Raw genomic sequence first — 19,256 nt, 5'->3', positions numbered from 1 at the left:
TTTTACTGTACTTTCTAGAAAGATTGTGTAATTTTTGCAAATAAATATTCTCCATATATATGTATGTGTGTGTGTGTGTGTGTATATATATATATATATATATATGATATTTGTATGACAACAGAAAACATAGATTTAAATTTTATTTATCCTGATGCAGTGTCAGAATGAGGTAAGATAGAAACCTACCATATTTCCCTAAAGGTAAGGTATGTTTGTATTCCTCCTCTTCAACGCATCGCTGCTATAGCTGAGTACTATTGTAGTTGCTCCATCTTGGGGAAGTTTTTAGAATGCAGCTTAGATGATACCCAGTGATATGGTAGATCTGTCTACAATGAGGAACCGTTTGGGATGCATTAAAGGCTTCCCATTGCAGGCTAACCACTCTCTCAGTGTTTGCTGAATAATCAGTTCACTACCTTTCCCTCTGCCCATTTATCCGTGCCTGATGAGTGCTGTGTCAGCTGCATCATCATCATGCAATTCAGCCTTTACTGCTGCCCACAACTAACATACACAAATGACTGCCTCCCCATATACCCCATTGTCCATGAGAGCCACTTAAATAAGTAAAACACATTTTAGGTTGATGGTGGTTATAAAGAGAAAAAACAATAAAAAGCAAGATTATAGGAGGTGTAGATAATATTTGTATAAGCCATTTTAGACAGTGGCTAGGAAAAGCCTCTTCAAGGAGGTAATATTTAGGAAAAGCCTGCAGTGAAGGACAAAGACATAATTCAAGCAGAGCACTGCAGGCAAAGGAATTGTACGTGCAAAGGCCCGTGGGTAGGGGTCTGCCCAGCCTGTTGAGGGACAGTGAGGAGGCCAGAGAGGCTGAAAAGGAGTGTGAGGAGAATAGTCACAGACAAGGCCAGATCATGGAGGCCTGGCAGGGAGTAGGACTTTAGTTTGTACTGAGTGTCCCGTGAAGATCCTGGAGGAAAGACATTTTACATGGGTTGCAAGAACTTCACTCAGCAGCCATGTTGAGAACATTCTGAAGGGGTAAAGGAAAGTACCCTTAACCAGCTTTTGGCAGTGAGGAAAGGTCAAAATAAAGAACAATAAGGCCCAACTTTCTGTGGCAGTTTTAATTTTTCCCTAAAAAAACGAGTCCATTTTTCTTGAAGACATTTAGATGAAATACATGTCAGGTTTCTTTTAAAGTGCCCAAACTCATATAACTCCCATAACCACAGATGAGAATTATAAGGAGTAGAAGAATGCATCAACTTAAATACTCAAGGTCATCTCAAATCCTGATGAGTCCCAGGTGTCTGTGACAGAGGAAGAATTTTGCTGGTAAATAGCTGAACTAAAATCCAGGCGAATATGCTTGAAGTCTTCATCTTCTGATTCTTTATTCTTTAACATATAGTGTAAGACTCTTATTCAAATCTAATTATGCAGTAACAAGACCTGAGTGTTTTGTAAAAGTCTAATTAAAAAATTCCTAGGTAAACTTCAATTGCTAATTTTCTGTTCTACTATCTATATTTTCCTTTGTTTCGTCTGACTTCTTTTCTTTCCACAGGTTCCCGAGGACAATCCCTAAAAAAACGATTAGTCCTATTGTTCGGTTGGAGGCAAATTTATCCCAACAATCCTCAGGTCTGTGAATGTCTAGAGTATAAATCTGTAAAAGAACACAATGCTGCATTAGTACCAGTATGGACTTGCTGGCATCACAAACACATCATTAGAGAAGATATCAGCACTCTGTTATATAATTTTAAGCAATGGGAAGCCCTTAATGCACCCCAAACAGTTCCCCAATGTAGACAGATCTACCATATCACTGGGTATCATCTAAGCTGCATCCTAAAAACTTCCCCATGATGGGTGTGTGAATGCTTTGAGAGGCAACCCATACCATTGTCAGCTTTACTTAGAAAGCTCTTCCTTCCACTGATTGATCTAAAATTTGCTTCCTATAGCTCCTACCCTCCATTTCTAGCTTTATTTTCAGAAAAATGTTTCTCAACAAGAGAACAAGTCACATTTGGCCAGGACAACTCTACTGTGCAGGGCTATCTAGTGCGCTGATATTTAATATACCTGGTCCTCACCCACTAAATTCCTGTAGTGAGCCTTCCCATTTATTTATAATAAAAAATACCCCCCATCCATGTGTAAATCTCCCTCCCATCCCCACATAGTGAAGGGAATCCTAGTAACCTATATTTGCAGTTGGTGACCTAAGACAGTAATACTCCTGTTCTCCATGGCAGTCCTGCAGCTGTATCAGCAAAGTCTCATGTCCCTGTCTTACCCTTCCCTAGGCTTAAGCATCAGCATCCCCCTGCATTTTCCCAACTCTGGTTATTATGGCCCGCAGATTTAAAATCATCATGATTTCCTTTCTTTACAAATACTGGAAGGCTATGTCCACCCTAAAATATTGTATCAAGGACTGGAGAGAGGACCACAAATGCAATTGAGAATATAAAGTGAGTTCCAAATATTTGTTATAACATTTGTGATTATCCTCATAATTTTTTGCCTTTCTCCACTGATATCCAGGTGCTTAAATATTGCTCAATCTCCATTACCCTGACCAGATAATCAACTGGTGATGACAATTCTGTGGAGTTGAGTTATGACCAAAAGAGGATGCTGGGAAATTCTAAGGAAGAAAACGATAAGATCTGAGAATCCTGGAGAATCACCAATTCGTATGTTTTAGCTTTCCTAGTGAGAAAAACAATGAAGGTGATGCAACGTAGGGTTTCCTTCACACCATGTTCTGTAAGTTTTGCTTACCCTGAAAAATAACTTGCAATAATCTATATGAAACAGATCATCTAAATGTAACTTCTGTTCAAAGAAAATAACAGAAAACACTGGTTGCTAATGGACTGTATTTTTGCATCAATCTATTAAATTAAAATTAGATTTAGTTCATTCATTTTACACAAGTCAATAAAATAGATTCACAATATCAGCTTGTAGAGGCAATGGTTCTGGGGACATATCCTGAAATGACAGTTCCCTACTATCTAGGCCAGTGGTTGGCAAACTGCGGCTCGCCGCTCTGTTGATTAATGAGTTTGCCGACCACTGGGATAGGGGCTTAATCACAAGGAACAACAACAGCCTATAATTATTGGAATCGAGAGTCTAGGTCAGTGGTCAGCAAACTCATTAGTCAACAGAGCGGCAAATCGAGGCTCATGAGCCGCATGTGGCTTGGGAGCCGCAGTTTGCCGACCACTGATCTAGGCATGCTATAATTTCATGACTTATCCAGCCTTGGTCTCTGTACCAGGGGGATCTAAACCTATGAATAATCAGTTTGCTAAGCATCACCAGAAGCCCACATTTTAAAGTGAAGTTGTGTTGATCAGTTGCTTTCAGAGTAATTCAATTCAACCCACAACCTTCAGACGTTGCTGAAATTTTCCAGAAGTAATTCCCGAAAAATCAGAGGGGGAAAGATGTACATTTAGTTTTAGATTACCTCTTTAAATAATATAGCTCTTTTATATGGTAAGATGGGGTAGGGGAGGGGGCGATTCAAGTCAGTTCAAGGCAGTGCAAGAAGTACCTTACTTGGTAAACACAGAGGTTGTTTCATTTAAATATTTATAATTTATAGCAAGGAAGAATGAGGGGAAAAAATAAGAAGGTGGTCAAACCTGGTGAGTCAGATGGGCTGCAACAGCAGCCAGAGCAGTGTAATAGGGCACGGTCTGACCAGTGTTCATGCCCACCAGGCTCAGCGCCCCCAGCATCGCTACACTGAAGCCACTAAGCCATTGCTTGGTGTTTTCACGAAACCTCAGTGCCGTGGACTTCACGCCAATCAGAGCATCATCTTTCTTGTCCTAACATCAGAAAGTAATAAGAAATTGTCTTTTATTGACATACCCTAAAATTCACCATTTTTAAGTGTACAATTCAGTGATTTTAGTATATTCATAAGGTTGTGCAACCATCACTACTATCTAATTCCAGAGGACACTGTCTTTTAAAGAACAATTATATCCTATATAATAAAAGGCTAATATGCAAATTGTCCCATCGGGAGTTCGACCAGGGGACAGGGCCGGCCAACTGCCTGCAGGCCCTCCCCCAATCAGCCCCCTCCCACCCCAATCAGGGGCGAGGCTGACCGGCCAACTTCCCGCATCCCCTCCCCCTGGCCAGCCCGGCCAGACCACACCTATGCACGAATTCGTGCACTGGCCTCTAGTATAACCATAAAGATACACCATGAGCTGTGAAAGATGAATAATTTGGAACATGGGATGATCAGTAATGAATGTACAGCCAAGTTAAATGTTACTGCTAAAATTCTCTTCCAGCTCTATCTCTACATGTCACTGTACTTCTTATAACCCTATTGACTTTTAACTACAGTTTTACTACATCAGAAGTAAAACTCAACTCAAATTCTTCATAGAGCTCCTTATTGCAGAGTTCTCAAGTCTTAATAATTTCCTTACATTTTAGTTTCAATCTTGTTGAAATCACAAATGTAAAAAAATGCTCACTTACTACACAACATCCATTTACATTTCTCTTCTAACTGAATTTACTCCTAGCCTCTCCCATCAAATCCTTTCTGTTTAAGATTTGATGAAACACTCCCATCTAGCTGGCTGGTTTCCTCTAGCAAACTTATATGCTGTTGTAATTATGGTCCTGTGATATCAGAGGCTGCACACTGAACTCTGCAGGCACCTGTAGGCAGACAGCTATCTTTTGTAGTCCCAAACACAAATAATAATGAGTGTGGGGTTCCAGTGCAAACTGTATCTTTAATCATGTGGACTACCAAAGTGTCAATGAGTATATGGTGTTTTACTGAAGAAGTTAACCTAATTGGCATACAGCTATCCTAACCACTGGTTCCAGATCTTACTGCAAAAAGTACAGGCATCTCCTCTAAACTATTAGCTAAGTTTCACTTTAGGAAACGAGGCTGATTATAGACCTGACAACTTTTTCAAGATAATACAAATGTGGTGGGGGGAAGGGGTTAATGAAAGAAAACAGGATGAAATCCAGACTAAAATATTAGAAACAAAATTTCATTAAATCATGACATATTCTTTAAGTAAATGATTGAGAACACATAGTCATAAAAATACTGAGAAATCCTTTTCACAGTTCATAAACATAAAAGGAAAATTAAGAACATAAACCCAGAAAAAATTTTAAAAGTTTTTTCTTTATTAAACTTATGGAAAGGCAATACAAAAACTATGAAAATATTTATGTTCTTTAAGTAACACCACTCCTAAAAATTTACCTGAAAAGCTCATAGTCATAAAGACATTAGTAATTAAAACAATACTATTTCTAATTGCAAAAACCCAGAAACGACTGAAATGGCCAAAATAGACAAATTGTTTAAAAAAACTATGATGTATTATTACCCAGTCTAAAAGTGTTAGTGACAAAAATAGGTAAAAATCTAGGAAAACATTTATTACCTATACTAGGTAAAGAAGCTGCCTGGTGCAATGATTAGAGGCATCAACAGAAGGGCAGGAAAAGGTAGTGCTTAAAAGCACAGACCCTGGAGGTTGTTTGGGTTTGAATCTCAGCTCTGCCATCCACTAACTGTGTGACACGGACAAATTACTTCCCAGGCATGTTTCCTCATCTGCAAAATAAGGATAATAAAAGTGCCTTCCTCTCAGGTTATTATGAGAGTTAAATTAGTGTTTGCAAGGTATTTAAAACAGTGCCTGGCATATAGTAAATGCTATTTAAATTATTATAAATAAAATAAATGAGCTGATCTCTTTGGTAAATATACATGCACATGAAATAGACATATTTTGTTGGTACCATGGAAGTGTGAATGATGTTTTTAGAAAAAAATACTTTCCCTTTAGTTTGATTCTTAGTTTTTTTTACAAAACAACTAAGCTAAAGAAAAAAGATGTTGTTTCTTTACCTGATGGGCATAGATAGTATCATATATTAGAGTCCACATAATTCCAGAAAAATAAAGAGGCAGGCAAACAAATGGATCACAGGAGCCCTTGACAGCAGACCATCCAAGTAGTGCTCCCCAATTAAAAGTGAACCCTACAAGGAGTGAAACAGAAAGAGGAAAAGTCTAACTGGACTTCCGAATTCCAAAGGGAGGGAGAGGGGCATCAGCTTGTATTAAATGCTTCTGTGTATGCTGTTTTCTAATACGTTTCTTCCTTTAATTCTCAAGGAAGAAACGTATTAGAAAACAGCATACACAGAAGCAGTCTTGTCTTCGCTGTAGCACTCTGCTCCTGTAGATCCCTTCGCCCCCCGCCCCACCGCCGTCCTCCCTCTCATAGCAGGCATCCTGCCCCGCCAGGCCACTCCGTGCCTGGAGCAGCTGGGCCGCCGCCATCTTTGGCCTTCTAATTTGCATACTCACTCTGATTGGCTGTGGGTGTAGCGGAGGTACAGTCAATTTACATGTTTGTCTATTATTAGGTAAGATTTTTTTTAAATAAAAAGAAACACATTGAATGAGAGGATCTTAGAAAAAAATAGTATTCCACCACAACTTTGCAGTCAGCCTCAAATCAATTTCTGGAGTAGCTTTAGGTTCTTCTTTTATTTACTGGGGGGAAAATCTCAAAGAACTAAAATAGTTTTAGGAACACTTTAGATTACTCTAGGAATAAAAGACTAGTAGATATTTTTGCAAAAGACTTTGACTTACCTACCTCCTATCTACCTCTCTTTCTACTAATAAACATTTACTGAATTCCTGTGATGTGTCAAGTGCTATGTGAGATGCTGAGCCATTCAAATGTAATGAATGCTTTATCCTTTAGGCACTTACAGTTTATTACTGGGGAGACAGAGGAGGCTCTCAATATCTTCTTGTTGAACTGATGCTGTTGCAATGAGTAAGTGTCTTGTCAGAGGGCTGTGGGAGCCCAGAGTGCTATAACTTTTTCCCGGGAAGTCTAAGGAAGGCTTCACAGAAAGGGATCCCTGAGAAGCGGCTGAGCTGTCACACATACTTGAACCCATGTTCTCCTGCTTGGAGTGCTTTCTATGCCAGTCCCCAAAGTCTTCAGGGCAGCTAGATCAACCAGTTAATGAGAGAGGTAGGCTCAAGGCAGCTAATGTTTTTCTTCATGACATACCTAGATTTTTAAAAGAGCATTTCGGAAAATTAAATATTCAAGATTTTTTAACCAATAGTATAGTATGTCAGAAATGGCTAAGTGTCCTTCTTTAAAATATGAAAATCTGCCCTGGCTGGTGTGGCTCAGTTGGCTGGAGCATCGTCCTGTACACCAGAAGGTCGCAGGTTCGATTCCTGGTCAGGGCACATACATAGGTTGCAGGTTGTATCCCCAGTCAGGGTACATAAGGGAAGCAATCTATCAATGTTTCTCTCTCTCTCTCTCTCTCTCTCTCTCTCTCTCTCTCTCTCTCTCTCTCTCTCTCTCTCTCCCCCTCCCTCCCTCTCTCCCTCCCTTCCTTTCTTTCTTCAAAAAAAAAAAAAAAGAAAAACTATTCTTGGTATGGAAATTTTCATGACTGACTTGACATTTTATCTGCCACATTGTACATGTATGTACGCATGTGTATTATATCTAAAAATATAGTTTGGGGTATCACAAGAAATAGTTACAGTTAATTCAAGCTCACCCAAGGCTAATTGAGGCCAGTATGTAATTCTTTTCATTAGTGGATAGGTGATGACAAGAAGTAGGGATGCTGCTCCAAGAGCTATACTGAAATCAAGAAAAACCATTAGAAAGATTAACATCACCATCTCTTACAAATCACTAAATAAGATGAGAGTAACACTAACTGGGAAAATAAATTATCTTAAAAATTATTTTTGTTATATAAAATTCTCTTCCTGGACTTTGATAAGAATAAAGTATGATTAAAAATATTTTAAGTGTTACAAAATAACCAAACAATAACAATAGCTAACACATGTAGTGCTTTCATGTATTAGGCACTGCTCTATCTGCTTTACATATGTTAACTCATTATAATCATCACCACAACCTTAAGAGGCAGATAGCTTAATTCTACTTGTTGTTTGCAGAGGAGGAAACTACAGCTCAAAGAGATTAAGTAGCCCTAGCAGGTTTGGCTCAGTGGACAGAGCATTGGCCTGCAGACTAAAGGGTCCCAGATTTGATTCCAGTCAAGGGCACATGCCCGGGTTGTGGGCTCGATCCCCAGTAGGGGGCATGCAGAAGGCAGCCAATTAATGATTCCCTCTCATCATTGATGTTTCTATCTATCTCCCCGTCTCCCTTCCTCTCTGAAATCAATAAAAATATTTAAAAAAAAAAGAGATTAAGTAATTGTCATACAGCTAGTCAGTAGCAGGGCTAGAATTCAAACCTAATGCAGGTTGACTCCAAGTCCAACTTATTACCACATGCTACTGCTTCTCTAAATTTTATATTCAAGTGTTAAGACAGCTAGAAACAGACATCCTAACAGAGAATCAGAATCGTCCTAACAGAGAATCAGAGTCAAGATATCCCTCCCTCCACATACAGTACAATGGGGTGTTATTTCTCTAGAAGAGGGTACACAAAGCCCTATGAAAGGATAATAACGTAAGATGTTCATTCTTAGGTACCTCAAAGGGCACCTAACACCACCCCTCCAGGAATAATCTTCCAAAGTGTTCATGTGAGTGATGGTAGCAGGGCAACATATATAATTAAGTCTAGTCTTTATAAGATAACTAGAGGCCCGGTGCACGAAATTCGTGCACGGGGGGTGGGGGGGTGGGGAGGGGAGTTTGTCCTCCAGCCCAGCCTGCACCCTCTCCAATCTGGGATCCCTCTCACAATCCAGGATGCTGGCTCCCAACTGCTCGCCTGCCTGCCTTCCTGATTGCCCCTAACCACTTCTGCCTGCCAGCCTGATCACCCCCTAACCACTCCCCTGTCAGCCTGATTGATGCCTAACTGCTCCCCTGCAGGCCTGGTCACCCCTAACTGCCCTCCCCTGAAGGCCTGGTCACCCCTAAATGCCCTCCCCTGCAGGCCTGGTCCCTCCCAACTGCCCTACCCTGCTGGCCATCTTGTGGTGGCCATCTTGTGTCCACATGGGGGCAGGATCTTTGACCACATGGGGGCAGCCATCTTGTGTGTTGGAGTGATGGTCAATCTGCATATTACTCTTTTATTAGATAGGATAGAGGCCTGGTGCATGGGTGGGGACCAGCTGGTTTGCCCTGAAGGGTGTCCCCGATCAGGGTGGGGTTCCCTTGGGGTGTGGGGCAGCCTGGGCGAGGGGCCTGTGGTCGTTTGCAGGCCAGCCACGCCCCCTGGCAACCCAAGCGGAGGCCCTGGTATCTGGGATTTATTTATCTTCTGCTATTGAAACTTTGTAGCCTGGAGCAGAGCCAAGCCTCCTGCTCACTCTGTGGCCGCAGCCATTTTTGTTGGGATTTATTTATCTTCTATAATTGAAACTTTGTAGCGGAGGCCAAGGCAGGCCAGGGCTTCAGAAGCTTGGCTTCCTCCATCGCCAGGGGCAACCCTAGCCTCCTGCTCTCTCTAGCTCCGTGGCTGCTGCCATTTTTGTTGGGATTTATTTACCTTCTATAATCGAAACTTTGTAGCCTGGAATGGGCTGGCCAGGGTGTGCTGAAAGCTTGGCTTCCTCCATTGCCGGGGAAACCCAAGCCTCCCTCCTGCTCTCTCCATGGCCGCAGCCATCTTGGTTGGGTTAATTTGCATACTTGCTCCTGATTGGCTGGTGGGCGTGGCTGATGGGCATGGCTTGTGGGTGTAGCAGAGTGATGGTTAATTTGCATATTACTCTTTTATTAGATAGGATGCTTGTTTGGCGACCTCCTCTTTTTTCTCTTATTGAAGCACTTTGTAAACAGCCATCTAATGCACAGAAGTTTAATTCTGTCTGTGTTTGAGATACAGAAATGAGTCCTTCCACTTTTTTCATCTATTCTGGATTAGGAACCTAACACTGGGAAAGACCATTTCCTCTTTTTGCATAATGAGTATAACCACTTCTGCTTCTATCTACTTCAGAGGCACTGAATTATAACCACTTCTGCTTCTATCTACTTCAGAGACACTGAAATAAAATTATGCAGGGGTGGGCAAAAGTAGGTTTACCATTATAAGTACATGAAAGTTTATTCTTGTATTATTTCTTTTGTGAAGAAGTCTAAACCTACTTTTGCTCATCCCTGTATAAACGAGTATATACACACACACATGCAGGCACCTAGAAAACCTATAAAGTGCCTTGTGAACCTTAGGAACATGCAGTGTAAGTACTAAAGGTGATTCAGGATAAATTAAATGCTGATCGATTATCTTAATTCCTTTGGATGAAAACATACTTGATTTGACAATGTGTGGTGATTTATTTATACTTGCTAACTTACAGATGCTCAATATGTAGCCAATAAACAGCTTTATGATAAAGATATTTCAATTTTATTTTACTTCTATTTCCTCCATTTCAAAGGAGATATTTTATATATGATTACAGAAAAACACATTTACTATACCTGTAGTAATTCAGACACAGAAGAACCCCCAGTGCCAGGGTCAGCTGTCCCCCGAGAAAAATGAAGGACTGAAAAGTTGAAATGTCTCCAGCAGCTATTGGGCGGTTTGCTGTTCTTGTAACCTTAATGAATAAAAATAGATACCTTAGCCTCACACAATGGCTCAATCATTTATTTAAACATTTCATCAAGAGACTGGTCCATGGTAAGCACTAAGGCAGAAATATGAATAAAAAGTGAAGTCAACTTTGGAAATACTGCCAAGAATCAAAAGTTGGTATTTTAAAGCAGTTTTGAAAAGAACAAAAATTCCCCACCACTCATTCTCCTTTCTGTCTCCCATCCCCATTCCTAAGCAAACAAAACAAAGCGACTTCCTTATCTAGTAATTAGCAAGTGTATGTTCAATTTCCATAGAGAAAAGAGAAACAATAATAATAATATGAATTCTCAGGAAAAAAAAATTGCAGTGAATGTTAAATAAGGCTAATATCACGTGGGAAGCATGTTACTCTGCGGAATTTAGAGACGCCTCTCTGTTCCTTTCGATGACGAAACTACCTTTTTATCGTAGTCCCGGTCCCACATGTCATTAATAGTACAGCCTGCTCCACGCATCAGAACAGCTCCAGTGCCAAAGAGGGATAACATGTACCAATCTGGAAAACTGCCCGGTTCAGCTGCCAACCCAATGCTCCAGGTACATGGCAGATACAACAGCCATGTTCCTAAACAAAAATAAAAAGACAAAAAAGGTACAAATTCAAGTTGGTTAATTGTTTTCATTTTTTTAAACACCACATCCCAAAGTAAAAAACACAAACTCAAAAACATGACAAAACTGGTACAATAGCCCTGGCTGGTGTGGCTCAGTTAGTTGGGGCATCCAAAAGGTTGCTGGTCCAATTCCCGGTCAGTGCACATGCCTTGGTTGCAGGCTCAATCCCCAGTGGGGTGTGTGCAATTGATGTTATGCTCTCACATAGATGTTTCTCTCTCTCTCCTCTCCCTTCCTTCTCTCTAAAAATCAATAAAAACATTTTTTAAAAATACAGGGGGGGAAAAATGGGATGATTAATTTGCAACTCATATCACATAGGACTATTCAAAAAGAAATACAAATGGCTCTTATACATATAAAAAGATAATGAACTTTGAGAAATATATATTTAAATTACACTGATGTAACATTTTTCACCCATCAGAATGGCAAAACCCAAAGTCTGACAATATACCTGGAGAGTCAAATACTGTATTTCTGATGAGGTTACAAAATGGTCCAACCCTTATGGACAACCTGAAAATTTTTAATACACGTGTGTGTGTATACATGCACACACACATATAAAACAAATACATACATTTGAATGTTAGTATGTTCATAGACCATGTCAGAAAGGCTATATTAGAAACTCGTCTTGGGGGAGGGAACTGATTGGCTGAAAGACTTAGTTTTCACTCTACACTTCTGTACCTTCAGAATTTTGTATCATATGCATTACCAGCAATAACCCCCAGTGCCAGGGTCAGCTGTCCCTTGGTACATGGGACAGTGCCCAAACAACTGACCCACACTGGCCAGGGTTGAAATTTTCTATTTGATATTTTCAGATCACAGTTGACTGTGGGTAACTGAAACCGCAGAAAGTTAAACCATAAATAAGGGGTTATATGAATAAGAGATTTTACACATGAACTTTAATAGTTATCTTACTTTCAAAAGAAATTTAGATATGGTACTTTGAAGACAAATTCTGAGTTTCCCTTCCATATTTAACAATATAAGAGAAACAAGACATGTGATTAAAGAAAGATCAGATCCTGCCAGCTGGCGTGGCTCAGTGGTTGAGAGTACACCTATGAACCAGGAAGGTCATGGTTTGATTCCCAGTTAGGGCACATGCCCAGTTGTGGGCTCGATCCCCAATGGGGGCATGTGGGAGGCAGCTGATCAATGATTCTCTCTCATTGTTGATGTTTCTATCTCTCTCTCTCCCTTACTCTCTAAAATCAATAAAAATATATTTTTTTTTAAAAAAAAGAAAGATCCTATACAGAAATGATCAAATGACAAAATCCTTATAATCATGTTTAAGCTTCATTAAGTTTAAGTTTTATTCATTTGCAAATCTTAATAAAGCACATATTTTGTGCTAGGGCTATGCTAGGAAATGGAAATACAATGGTGACTGAGAGCTGGTTTCTGCCTTTTCACAGCTTATAAATCAAAAGGAAGAAACACAGTTTTAAAACAATTGTAAAACAGATCAGTTCAACAACAGGGCAAGCACAGGGTCCTACAAAGGCATAAAACAGTGCCACCCAAGTTAACTGGGGAGAGAACAGGGAGAACTCAGAAAGGCTTTTCCAAAGGGGCTTAAACTCACACAGCAGAAAAGGCAAGGAACGCCTACAAGTGAGAAATGGCCAGTCCAGAAGTGAATAACGATAGCTAATGTGGAGGAGGAATAAAGTTTCCTCTACTCTTCTTGGTTCTCTCGGCTAGCCTAATAATTACATCTACATGGGACAGATTAACAAGAGAAAATAACCAAATTTAATTACATACATGTGTACAGGAACTCCACAGACATGAAAGAGGCAGAGACTCCCACATACACGAGAGGTTCAGAGAGAGACGGTAAAATGACATATATATGACACCCTGAGCTAAGGAATGAGGTAAGAACTCCGGGGCTTTCAAAAGAACTCTAGAAGGGGTTAATTCACAGATTGATGAGAAGAGCAATAGCGGGAAGGCAGAGGAGGTTGGGGTGGGGGGCTGTAAGAGATCAACCGAAGGACTTGTACGCATGCATATAAGCATAACCAGTGGATAAAAGACACTGGGGGGGTGGGCAGGTAAAGGCATGTACTGGGGGGAAGGGGAGGCCGGGGGGAGGTCAATGGGGGGAAAAAAAAAGGAGACATATGTACTACTATTTGTAATACTTCAAACAATTAAAAATAAAAAATAAATTAAAAATTAAAAAAAAAAAGAGAAGAGCAGATGTTCAGTAGTTAGATGTTTGCCCTGCCCTCTAAATAGGTCATAAAAAGTTATTCTGGTTTTGTTATAGACAAGGCCCTCAATTTAAAATTTAAAGGAAAGGTAAAAGTTTCTCTTGACTCTGCAAAGTCTCGATTACCTTCAGCTTAAAATACTGTAATCCTGCCCTAACCGGTTTTGCTCAGTGGATTGAGCATCGGCCTACGGACTCAAGGGTCCCAGGTTCGATTCCAATCAAGGGCGTGTACCTTGGTTGCAGGCACATACCCAGTAGGGAGTGTGAAAGAGGCAGCTGATCGATGTTTATAACTCTATCCCTCTCCCTTCCTCTCTGTAAAAAATCAATTAAAAAAAATATACTGTAATCCCCATACCACAGAGGCACAACTTGGGCAACTCATTCTGAACTCCCCACTGAATGTGAAATGCCAGAGTGTCAGCCTCCAGACTGAAGAGTCCCAGGTTCAATTCCGGTCAAGGGCACATGCCCAAGTTGCGGGCTCGATCTCCAGTAGGGGATGTGCAGGAGGCAGCCAATCATTGATTCTCTCTCATCATTGATGTTCTATTTCTCTCTCCTTCTTCCTTCCTCTCTGAAATCAATAAAAACATATTTTTAAAAAAATGATTTATATGTATAAACTCAATCCTCAAAAATACCCTTATAAAATATGCACTATTATTATACCTATTTTATACACGAGGCAACAGATGTGCAGAGGTTAAAACAATGGGTTTAACATCTTCCTTACAACTTCGAGGGACAGAGGAGTAGCTACCCAATCTTAACCCAATAGAAAAGAAAAACCATCACTTCACAATTGCAATTAGAACTGCAGGTTCCACTTAAAAAATAATTCTAGAGAAAGATGTGTAACCATCTATAGCATTTTGGGTCAAGAACAAAATTTTCTTAGCCTGAAGTCTGTATTATAGGTGACATATTCACTTACTAATATGAATCTGTAGGTGGCCCTTACAGAAGAGGAGGGTTCCTATACTGAAGGAGAAAGTCAGACCTCCTGTTTGATGTTTGCTACTAGTAAGTGAAATGACACCAGATACTACAGTATATTAAACTTCAAGGTCCATTCTTTGTCCTCTATAATGAGAGTAAAGATATCTACCTTTCAGCATTGTTATGAGAAGACGATATTGGTGATGAAAACACAAACAATATTACAAAATATATAGTGCTTACTACGTGCCAGGTGCTGTCATACAATACCTGATTCTCACAACAAACCTATGAGATAGGTACTATTCTTATTATACCCAGGTACATTTCAGAAAAAAAAAATGTTTACTATAGAAAAAGGAAAACCTCTCTGGGAGGTTAAATAAAATGATCAAGTTTTGGCAGGTGATGGAAAGACAAAAGAGCCTAATGGACTCTAACGAGTCATTCACGAATTACACCTTATCTTTAAGACAACAAAATCACCCATAAATGCAGTAAAAAATTACACCACCAATTTAATGGAAGAGTGCCACCTGCTGAAACTTCCTAAAATAATATAGTTTGTGACCCATTTGAAATAATCCATTCTGAAAAACAAAAAACACATTTTCATTTATGAAGAGTAACAAGATCAAGCTTCAACAAAGTAAAACAATGAACATAAAATTACCCCACAAAAGAATTTCAATAAAGAAATATCAAACCTGGATTCTACCACTACCAACTTAATGTTCCTGGCATACACACAGGGGCTCAAATAATGTTTGTTGAATGAACTGTAACACAGAGAACTACTAATAAGTTATCTTAAAATCTTGCAATCATCACCTTATTTAGAACTGAAGCATGCAGACTGGTCTCTTCTCAATATACTGTACATATAAGTATTACCCAAACTTCTCCATTCCCACTTCTCAAGTAATAATGGCTAATTATGTTGGGCACTGTTCTAAAGGTTTGACATGTAGTAATGAGTTCTTATGACAACCTTATAAAGTCAGTATTATTAGTATCTTCATTTTATAAATGAGAAATGAAGGCTCAGAGAGGTAAAGTAACTTAATTGGGGTCCTGCAAATGGGCAGAGTGAAGATTCAAACCTAAGAGGACTGGCTCCAGAACTTTATGAATAATCCCTTTATAATCTCTTATTATGGGTTGGTCTAGGCCAGTGGTCGGCAAACTGCGCCTCTCGAGCCACATTCGGCTTGCGAGCCACAGTTTGCCGCTCTGTTGACTAACGAGTTTGCCGACCACTGGTCTAGGCAATAAAGTAGAAGGAACTAAAGGTTTATAGAAATGGGCGTAACAACAGCTGTTGATGTGTCTTGGATGCTTGTACTGAAGCTCTGTGACACAGACTCAAAGAACAGAATAATTAGGCTTCAGATTAGAAATGGGCTTGGAAATTTATGCCTATCAACTTGTATCTGGCCCCAATATGGAAGGGGTCATGATGGCAGGGCTGTGCCTATCATTTATTTTGCCTGCATACTGTAATTGCTGATTGCTAGAAACTCTTAGTACTGTGATCCCAAATAGGTAGTGCATAAACCTAGAATACCAAAAACAAGGCCTACCCTGGGGTCGTGGCTGGGCAAAGGTGGAAAAAAATGTAGCTACATTTGAATGTATTTCTATGCACTGCCATGGATTTCAGCCTCTACCCCGCTCTCACCAGTGGTCCATCCTTTCTCAGTCCAGCTCTTTTTTTTTTTTTTTTTAAATATATTTTATTGATTTTTTACAGAGAGGAAGGGAGAGGGATAGAGAGCTAGAAACATCGATGAGAGAGAAACATCGATCAGCTGCCTCCTGCACACCCCCACTGGGGATGTGCCTGCAACCAAGGTACATGCCCTTGACCGGAATCGAACCCGGGACCCTTCAGTCTGCAGGCCGACGCTCTATCCACTGAGCCAAACCGGTTTCGGCTCTCAGTCCAGCTCTTAACCAACCGGTACTCCCACTATTTTCTACACCCATGTAGGGTTCCAGGTCAGCTTATATTGTTAGTGTGCCAACAACACTCTATCTTGGGGATTTTGCAAAAATATTCCCCCCACCAATCAAGTACTATCCTCCTCTGCAAAATCTACCTGTCCTCAGAGTTACACTTTCTTCTTGACTTTTTCCAGCAATGAAGGTCCACAGTAATTACTGGCCTTTCCTGATGTACTTACTATCTGTAACACTTATATCAGCTTTTTCAACTAGACTAGGAGTTCCTTGAGAGCAAGGAGTTTCTATGGCTCTTTCTGTCTCTAAAGCTAGGTGATATTGTAGGAATTTATTAATTCACTCAATGCTACTGCCAAGCTCTGTTCTAGGAACTAGATTTTAAAAATCCCATTATGTGGAGCTTACATTGTATTGGAGAAGTCAATAAACCAATAAATGCATAAGGTTTGTTAATGGAGAATACTACAAAAACAAAAAATGGGGTGAAGGGGTAGAGTGAGGTAGTGCGTGGTATTTTATTTTTTTTTTATTTTTTATTTTTAAAATATATTTTATTGATATTTTACAGAGAGGAAGGGAGAGGGATAGAGAGCTAGAAACATCAATGAGAGAGAAACATCGATCAGCTGCCTCCTGCACACCTCCCTCTGGGGATGTGCCCGCAACCAAGGTACGTGCCCTTGACCGGAATCGAACGCGGGACCCTTGAGTCCGCAGGCCGACGCTCTATCCACTGAGCCAAACCGGTTTCGGCATGCGTGGTATTTTAAACAGGAAGGGCAGGGAAATCCTCAGAGGCGACTGTGAGCTGATAGGCAGTTCGTTCCTAAGTGCAGTACGCACTGCATTCAGATGAATTAAATCTTTTAAAAACATTTTTAAAAATTGAATTTAGAGAGGGATAGAGAAATAGAAACATCGATGAGAATCATCTGTCAGCTGCCTCCTGCAACCCCCCCCCCCCCCCCCCCGCAATGGAGATAGAACACACAACCCAGGCATGTGCCCTGACCGGGAATCAAACCAGCAACCTCTTGGTTCCTGGGTCCCCGCTCAACCACTGAGCCACACCAGCGGGCACACATGAATTAAATCTGTGTCAAGGGTGGTGTAGGGCAAAGAACTAGAACCCCAGCATCAAAACACTACCTTCATCTGTTCTGGCTCTGCGGAAGAGCCTTCGTTCTTCAACATCTTTATTGGCTTATTTGCTTGGGGAGCCTTACAGGATTACGGGAAGGATCAAACATAAGCAAAGTAAGTGCAAGTGCTACAACACTGTAAGTCTGTGCGAGGCAGGGACACGGCCCGGGATTTCTGCTCGACTCACTCCTTAAACAAGGACTGTGGAATGAGCGAACTTTTTGGCCGGGCTCAGACGCTCGGGATTCAGAGGGGCATGAAGGCAGGCCACGCCCCTCTGAGGTCGCCGGGTTCGGGTGTCTCAGGATACCCCGCGCCTGGCGGCCACGTCCCGGCGTAGGTGCTGCCTTTCCAGCCTCGCGCCGCCCGCGCGCGCCCGCACTCACCTATGGGCTTGTCCAGCCGCATGAGGCGCAGGTAGGGCCGCAGAGGGCGGGGCGCCGAGTCTACCACCGCCGCGGCCGACAGGCTGAGCCGACGCCGGAGCGGTCCCGGCCCCGCGGAGGACGGCCGGTCCCCCGGGCGGGGCGCACCAGCCGCGCGCGCCAGGGCCAGGGAGCGGCCGCGCGCGCCCCACGGCCCCGCCCGCGCCACGGCCCGCAGGCACCACGCGAGCCCCGCGCCACGGGCGCCCAGCATGGCGTGGGTAAGCGTGGTCCGCACGGGCCTGACGTCATTCCCGGGCGTCGGGTCACGGGTTGGCAAGCGTGGTGACGTCAGCGAGAGGCCTTCGGTCAGTCCCGTCTGGGCAGGGGCGGGCTGGAGCTTTTTGAGTGACGTGAAGTAAGAGTTATGTTGGTCACTTTAACTTGCAAGGGGGTCCCCTAGGTACTCGGCGTAAAAGGAATTCCTGTTATCAGCTTTCTCAGCAAATACGAAAGGATAGTGTTTACTCGTTCGGAACGGTTATAGCAAAACAAACAAAAAAACAAACAGCACACGCATAAAACCCACTGAACCCCAAATGTTGATTCGAAGACAGGGGTTTCCTTTTTTAAAGCTGAAAGGATCCCTAGCAGCCAAATCCAAGAATGTAAGTTAAAACCGTACTCAAAGTTAAGGGACGTTCCTTACAAAGTCATACTTACAGTCAATTCACAGGAGTTGGTATGATTGAGAGGCATGGAGTGTGTGGAAAGCTAAGAGCCTCAGCTAGAACAGTCCAATGGCTCTCACTTCTCATCTTAGCCAGCAATCAGATAGCACTGTGTGCCAGGCACCGTTGTAGGCGCTTTGCAAGTATTATCCCATTTAACCACTTCCTGAGTGACCATGGGCAAGTCACTCATCTGGACTTTAGTATTACTGGAAATTAGATAGTCTTCAGACTCCTCTCCTTAAAACACAAACAGTGATGCTGTGATATCTTGAGTCCCCAGTGGTGTTGGCGAGGGGGCAGTCCTTGATAATTCTACAAAACTAGCACACAACTTGTTTGTTCACCAATTGTAGACAGAGGGATCAAAAGGCACTGGGAAATTTTATTATAAAGGGTGGGGCAAAAATAGGTTTACAGTTGTGAGTATGCGAAACACAGAGTTTATTCTTGTATTATTATTTATTAATTATTGTATTATTTTCCATATGAACAACTGTAAGCCCAGTTTTGCCCCACCCTGTAAAGGAAAAAAACAAACACACTTTTTTCTGTGTTTCCTCTATTCTTAATATTCTACTACAACACCGCTCCA

At 41.4% G+C, this 19,256-nt stretch overlaps 1 protein-coding gene across 1 annotated transcript; it reads right to left on the bottom strand.

Annotated features, from left to right (window-relative positions):
- Nucleotides 1-1,079: 1,079 nt before the first annotated feature.
- COQ2 (coenzyme Q2, polyprenyltransferase) lies at nucleotides 1,080-18,228 on the bottom strand. Its single transcript, XM_080663843.1, has 7 exons — nucleotides 17,952-18,228; nucleotides 11,051-11,217; nucleotides 10,490-10,611; nucleotides 7,618-7,703; nucleotides 5,918-6,051; nucleotides 3,645-3,833; nucleotides 1,080-1,642 (listed from the first exon to the last, which is right to left on the bottom strand). Exons 1-7 carry the CDS (start codon nucleotides 18,202-18,204, stop codon nucleotides 1,478-1,480), a joined length of 1,116 nt encoding a protein of 371 aa, XP_080519969.1. The 5' UTR covers nucleotides 18,205-18,228; the 3' UTR covers nucleotides 1,080-1,477.
- Nucleotides 18,229-19,256: the final 1,028 nt, after the last annotated feature.

This window comes from Plecotus auritus (genome assembly GCF_963455305.1).
Source record: "Plecotus auritus genome assembly, chromosome: 1".
Taxonomy (NCBI): Eukaryota; Metazoa; Chordata; class Mammalia; order Chiroptera; family Vespertilionidae; genus Plecotus; species Plecotus auritus.
Note: the sequence above shows the minus strand (reverse complement) of the source record. Positions and strands in the feature narration are given on the sequence as shown.

Bases quoted from the DNA above. Each gene is read 5' to 3' on its own strand.
- COQ2 (XM_080663843.1), bottom strand. From the start codon at position 18,204: ATGCTGGGCGCCCGTGGCGCGGGGCTCGCGTGGTGCCTGCGGGCCGTG. The intron at 3,834-5,917 runs GTAAAGAAACAA...TTCTGATGTTAG, and splicing joins ATACTATCTATGCCCATCAG to GACAAGAAAGATGATGCTCT. The intron at 1,643-3,644 runs GTTTGACCACCT...GTTCTTTTACAG, and splicing joins CAGCCCATCTGACTCACCAG to ATTTATACTCTAGACATTCA.